The following is a 6,742-nucleotide window of genomic DNA, read 5'->3' as shown; positions in this document are numbered from 1 at the left end:
CTTTTTTCAACACAGTTTTAAAATTCTATTTGGAAATACTTACTGTGTAATTCTTAACTTTTGATTTTTAAAAAATTTTTTACAGAGGCAAAGGTTTGGGGGTTTTTTGCTTGTTTTCTTCTTGGGGTTTCTGTTTTGTAATATGCTTTATCAAAATACTGGTCAAATAGGCAGACTAGATGGGAAATGGTTCCGTATCTGAGTGACATCTCAGCACTTCTCTGTAGGTCTGTAAAAAGTACATACCTCATGGATGTCTTCATTTGGTGTCTTCTGTAGGAATTTACAGGACTTTAGAACTTGGGCTTGACAGAGCTAAGGATGAAAGTGCAACTTGATTCATTTCAAGACACTTAAGTACTTTTGCTAACTTAGTGCTCTTATAACAACATAATTACATTAATAATAGTAATGACACAATTATACATAACTGCATTTTTCTATTTTAAAATAACTTGAATTGAGCATGGTGTAGAAATGTTTGCATTAGCAGTGCCCACACTGTCACCAGGCAGGGAAATTGCAGGAGTTTCTCAGCCTGCTCAAGCTTACCAAGTTTTATGGTTTTCAGGCCCCAGTTAGCATTTCCAGCCAGTGCTGAAAAATCTGTTTGTATTAGCACTAATCCGGGATGCTCTGCTCCATGTTTTCTTGGTCAGGGCACACCAAGGTAGCCAGAACACACACAAGGAGGCACTTAGCAAGGCGGCTCAAATATTGTGTTAAACCCACCAACTGTAGTATTCAATCATTTATGCTTTGTGTAAAACAAGCACTATTACTTCTCATGTAATCAAAAGATGCAACAAATATGAACTGACAGCTCCTCTGTGAAAGAGATCTTTTCCTCTAAAGAAAGCTACATTGATCTTAGACCTGGAATAACTTTTTTTCCTCCCCTTTCTCCTATTACAGGAAAAGCTGGGGTTTTTTTTGTTTGTTTGTTTTTTTTTCCCCCCAGTCCTTACAAAAGTGACTAATTTCTGTGAGTGCTGCTCCCAAATGGACTAAAAATCCATTCCTAGGGGGTAAGTAAAGTAACATCAACACATTTCTTCTGATCCAAAAAATATCGAAGCCGAACGAAAGCTTCCCGGTGGCAGATGAAGCCAATGCAGAGTCCAGGGTGAGTGTGATTCAGAGCACTTGGGACTTGTGCTGTTCTGGCCCTCTGCCTCATGGTAGCAAAAAAGCTGTGGGTAAGTGAACCTCATTTTTTTTCCAAAGTTATGACCCCTGCTTTCCTTTTCTGCCCAAGGCACAAGAAGGCATTGTTCAGAGTATGGTACTGGTATGGCTATTACACTCAGGGAAAACCAAGTACAGCAGAAGGCAATGGAAACAGACATCACAAATAAAGGCAGAAGACCCTTTTATTTCGCATAGACAAAATGCAAAGAGTGTCTCATTAAATTAATATTAAAAAAAAGCCCAAATCAGTCCCCTCACTCCACTGACATCACTCATCCTAATTAACAACAAAAAAAAGAACAATCAAGGACCCATTTTCTAATTTAAAAAAAAAGTGCAAACATGACAAAAGACTTTTTGCTTTTCCAAATCAATGTTCCTGTTGAAATCACAAATAGGGTGATTTTTATTATTTTTTTTTTTGTGATTTTTATTCCCTTTTAAATCTTGTCTGATGGAACTTCCAGTTAAAATGTTTTAGTTAAGTCTCCATGCACTTCGTAGAAAACCAGTAAAAACACAAACGCTTGTGAAGATCAGAAAACTGGACTCTTTTACCCAAAAATTCAGATGTCCAGTCAGATGAAGCTCACACTCAGACAGAAAAAAAGCAAGAGAGTCTTTGCACTGTCTGTCGTTCATATTATTATATTTTTTTGTCAAATATTTTGGCAATCTTCTTCTTTAATTATAAATATTGGAATTCAATAAAAAAAAGGTAGCTTTCATTGGATTTTCTTTTTCAGTGTAAATATTTACAGCCACTGTCCAGCCATGCTCTTTTTGTTATACCAGGGTGTAAGATTTTGCGTAGGGATTGTTTCCTTTCAAGTGGCCCCGGGAGTCCAGCAGAGATTCTTGGGAGCTGCTCATTTTTGCCGCCTGTCCTAGCTCAGCTCCTTCTCGCTGAGGTAACGTTGCCACAGCACCAGGTTGCCATGACTGTACTTCTCTTGTGGAGGATGTCTCCATGGGTATCGGCTCCAGGACGGTGGGACGCTTCAAGGTTCGGCTTTTCTGCGGCTCCAAGCAGGCTTGCCCCAAACCCAGGTCTCTGCTCGTGCCCTGCACGCCACGGTTCAATAAAAAGTCCATCCTAAGGTAGGGTGGCAAATGCATGAGATCACCTGGGGAGGAAAAAGTGAAAACCAAGTCTTTACTTATGGTCATGAGCTGCGTTACATGTACCTGCTGGCTGGGGGAGCTGGAGCCAATGGGTTTGGCCACCAAATCTGTAATCAATCCAGCTGTGGCATTTCGAATTGGTACACTGTTTGCCAGCCATTTACTATGCTATGATCTTACAGAATTAAGGGCCAACAAACTCCTTTTAGGCAGATCCATCAGAATTCACTACTAATATTCATTTTCATAACAGAATGACTATAGTTGGAAGTGCGATGTGGTTTACATGCACTCACAGGATGGAGAAGATAAACTGAAAAGACCAGGAAGTTTTTCTCAAAATCCTAAAAGAAAGAGTCTTGTTTTTCATTTGTCAAAACTTAGAAAATGTGGAGGCTTGGTAGACTTTGTTTTCTTATTTTCCATTTTAAATGAAAATCTTTACAATTATCATTAATGACTCCCAATCTGGAGTAGAATGACCAAATTATTTAAAACGGATGTGTGAGTGTTAAGGCTATAGTTTTAAAGAGACTTCTGAATAAAACAGAAAAGCATTCTTGTCCCAATATAACAACATTTACTTGCCATCCATCATCACTGTGTTTAAACTACTAAAGATTTTCTACCACTATGGCCATCAATATGCTGCTGTTTTGTGGCAACGAAATGTATTGGGGCTGGCACCCTAGTTCTTGCATCAACCTTCCCTTCTGTTCTGTATTGACAAGGAAACCTCTTAATCGTTATTTCCCCTAATTCCTGGGCATTTCTATGTAAGCCCGGTGATGGCAGCCTGCTGAGTGTAGAGGATTTACCTTTTCAAATCTACTGAGTTTAAACGGGTGTCTTGGACCTACTCTCTGGAATTAGGCAGGGGTGAGTGTTACCTTCCACATATCTGTACATATATTAGACCTGCTATAGAAATCAGACCGGCTTATTTTTTCTAGCCCTGCCTGTTAGTCATTTGTAAAGCTGCTTCAAGGACATGAGAGGCAATCAGGCATGTGACATTCCTTCTAAAAATATTTGATGGCGTAACCTCACGTATATATGAAAAAAAGCACTGTTACAGGCACATTCAAGAACAGTATTTCCTCTTCTTTACAGACCTCTGCAGGTATATAGCTTCCTTTTTATGGCTGATATCAAAACCATAATCTCATCTACAGATGGGATGCATCCTGAATGTTGAAAGAAGACTCTTGGCACTACTACACCTGTGTCTACATGAGCTATTTACAGCAGTAGAAATGAAGCTGACCTGTGCCAGTGACATAAACAGTAGACCAGGAAAACACTTCTTCATAATAAAACAATGTATAACAATTTCATGTTTCCTAACCATGCTAAAAGCTGCCCAATCATCTAAAGTAAAACAGATCCTTTGCTTTCTCAGAGAAGTCAAGGCACTGAAGATCGTACCTAAAAGACTAACAGCATCTGTTCTCTCTGTAATTTTAGGTCACAGACAGAGAATTGCTGAGAAGTTATATTTGGACAGAATAACTGTTTACTCCTATAGAAATCCCCCAGGCACTGTCTGACTCCATGTGTTTTATTCCAGCTACATTTCCAACAGAGATGCATGGTACACGGTATTTAAGCCCCACAGAGTAAGTTTCATGTATCTCAAGATTAGGCTGACATGCACCATGTCAACTTTTATGTAAGGTTGGAGAGAGAGGGGGAGGTTTGCACTTATAATCATACTGACTGCCCCTTGAAAAATGAATTGTGGTAACATTGATGGGTTTTACTCATTTACCTTATTTTCCTACGGTACCCTTCATGCCAAACGCATCTAGCACGAGACCTATTTCAGCTGAGACAGCAACGTATGCCTCAAACGGAGCTGCCCGCAGCGGCGTCCCTGCTGCCCAACAGCTTTGCTGCTCCCTTGGCACCCAGTCCCCAATCCCCCGGCCACCCATACTGCACCCCAGTTATTTTGCTTCTGGGTTCCCTTTTGGACCGAGTCCTTCCAAAACGCAGTGTGGGGACCGCTTGCTCCAATGACCATACCCCGTGGGCTGCAGGGAGGAGACAGCCTGGATGGAAAATGCTTGTATCACTTGCTCCCTGTGGCTATATCTTTTGCAGCACTGCAGTACCCTAAAATAAGGAGCCTTATTGCTACCCACTCCTCCCCAGCGGGGGAGAGGGACCCAAGTGTAGGAGTGAGTGATGCTGCCCCCGCATACCTGCCTCTGCCTGCTAACGAAGGTGGCGAGGGCCTTCATTTGGCTGCCTCGGGCATGGGTTGTCGCTGTCAGGGCCCCAGCGAAGGCAGGCAGCAAAGCACACCTCTGAGGTGGCAAGAGTAGGCGTGAGAACGTTGTAACTAACTGTAATACCAAGGTAATACCTTCCCTCTTGTCCGGGATGTTTAGAGACTGCCGTGGTCAGAAAGTGGGGGTTCGCTTGTGCTCCCACAGCTGGCCCCCATGTGAAACAGGGGTTCCTCAGACTCAGCAGAAAATTTCCTGCAAGGAACCCGCACCCCTATTTCCCAGATCAACAGGCCTTTTCACGATGGCTGTGGCCCTAACACTGGCTGCTGCCCGGCGGCAGAGTACCCCCTGCTTTCTTAAGACCAGCCAGGCCATTTCACACACATTCCCTATTACTACTGCATTTTTGATTTTATGGTTGACTTTCCAGGAAGGAGCCGGTGTGTAAAAGAAGCCAGAGCATGGCTCATCAGCAGTCCCCACGGTGGCCTCGGAGAGCCGCTTCTGCATCTTAAAACATCGTGCTTCTTGAGGGCAACAGATATGCATAGACCGTAGAAAAGATGAGGGTTGAACCTTACAGAGATGAAGGTTGGTTTTCAAGCTGCTGTCTAGACATTTCTCACGTGCATTTAATAGCTTCAGGCTATGTAAAAAAGACCTTTTTTTCCTCCCTATATCTACATAAGAATGCATATTCAATAATCTGTGTAAACAATATGCAGTCATTTTACTGTAATTTTCTAAATGTCTGGGGGCAAAGTTCCAACAGGATTGTAGTAATGAGAAATCAGAGAGTGTAACTTGTTCTCCAAAGCTGGATATGCAATGCAAAATCTCTGACATGGCTTAGACAGAGCACTCATTTGATATGATGTACACATTCTCCTATCATAAAAAGTGCCAGTGCTCCCTCTTATCTGCAAGAAGCATCCTTCCCTGCAACTGCTTATAAAACAAAGCAGATTATTAAAACCATTGGAAAAGAACAATTTTGAGAATGGAACTTTTTCTTCTTTGCTAGGATTGAAACGGTCTCAGAGGATGAAAAATGTCTTTGATTTATAAGAACTAATGTGTTTCTGACTTAAACCCACAGTCTTTGAAATATAACCACGGGGGTTCACTTTTGCCATTCCTACATCAATTCTGAAGGTATTTTTGAGAGGGTTAAAAGCCTCATATCAGTGGAGTTACTTGGAAAGACTTTGGTTCTCCTTCTGGACACAATAGTGCAGACATTTTTTTGGTTTCTTGCTATTCAGCTGAATGACGATTTTTTTCATGCAAAGCATTGTGAAGTTTCAGGGTGGTTCATTGCCTTTGATGCTCTAATTACCTCTTTTCAGCTGTGTGTGTGCGCCTTATTAGTAATGAAAGCAAAGCTTTCAAGTGCATGAGCACTGAAAATGAGCATGTTTAATATTTCATGCATTTTGGCTTAATTAGTACAAAAGACATTTTAAAACAATAGTTTGCTGATACATTTTTTAAAAAGGGAAATGTGCTGTATTTAGAAACACAGAGTTTGCACACAAGTAAAAAACATCTAGTCAAATCTGAATGAGCCAATTCAAGCCAGAGCTACCTCAGTCTTTTTTTCTGAGTGGCCAACCCTCTAATGAATTATTTAGTATAGGATATCTAACAAAAAGTTAGCTTCAATAAATATTTGTAAACAAATGCTAAAAGTCACTTACTATGATATTTACCATGAGCAATACATTCTACCAAAAAGGCATTTTTTTCTGAACTAATGCATCGCTGGGCAAAAATTATTTACCCTTATTTCAGTACAATTAAGCTGATGTAGGACATTTTGCAAAAACAATAAATATTTTTATCCTTCCTCTGGAGGTCAGCTTCAGGTGTGGGAAGCGTTGGGATGAATTCAGTAGGCTACATGGAGGGAAAAATATCACTGATCAACTTTTCTGGGATTTTATTCAAGATAGCTATTCTGTTTGCAGAACTAAACCAAGATGAGATGCACTCCTTTCTTCCCAGAGATTTACCTTATACCTCTTTCAAATGCTAGAGAGCTTGCATGTATTTATGCTTGCATCTGCTCCATAAAAATCTGAGGATTTGTGCTATATTCAATGCAAAGATCATATAATCACAGACTGCAAAAAAAAAAGATACTCTTACCAAGTTGTCACATGATAGCTATATGCATTTTCCACTAA

General features: G+C 40.7%; 1 protein-coding gene across 2 annotated transcripts in view; it reads right to left on the bottom strand.

Moving 5' to 3' along the window:
- Nucleotides 1-1,355: 1,355 nt before the first annotated feature.
- The window catches only part of DSCAM (DS cell adhesion molecule), a 469,478-nt gene continuing 464,091 nt past the window's right edge, over nt 1,356-6,742 (bottom strand). For both annotated transcript variants that reach the window (XM_042788317.1, XM_033011398.2), the window contains one exon: nt 1,356-2,318. In XM_042788317.1, the coding sequence (XP_042644251.1) occupies nt 1,978-2,318 (341 nt within the window). In that variant the 3' untranslated portion in view covers nt 1,356-1,977. The remainder of the gene's footprint in view (nt 2,319-6,742) is intronic.

Source organism: Tyto alba, unplaced genomic scaffold (assembly GCF_018691265.1).
Source record: "Tyto alba isolate M040663 unplaced genomic scaffold, T.alba_DEE_v4.0 Super-Scaffold_14, whole genome shotgun sequence".
Taxonomy (NCBI): domain Eukaryota; kingdom Metazoa; phylum Chordata; class Aves; order Strigiformes; family Tytonidae; genus Tyto; species Tyto alba.
Note: the sequence above shows the minus strand (reverse complement) of the source record. Positions and strands in the feature narration are given on the sequence as shown.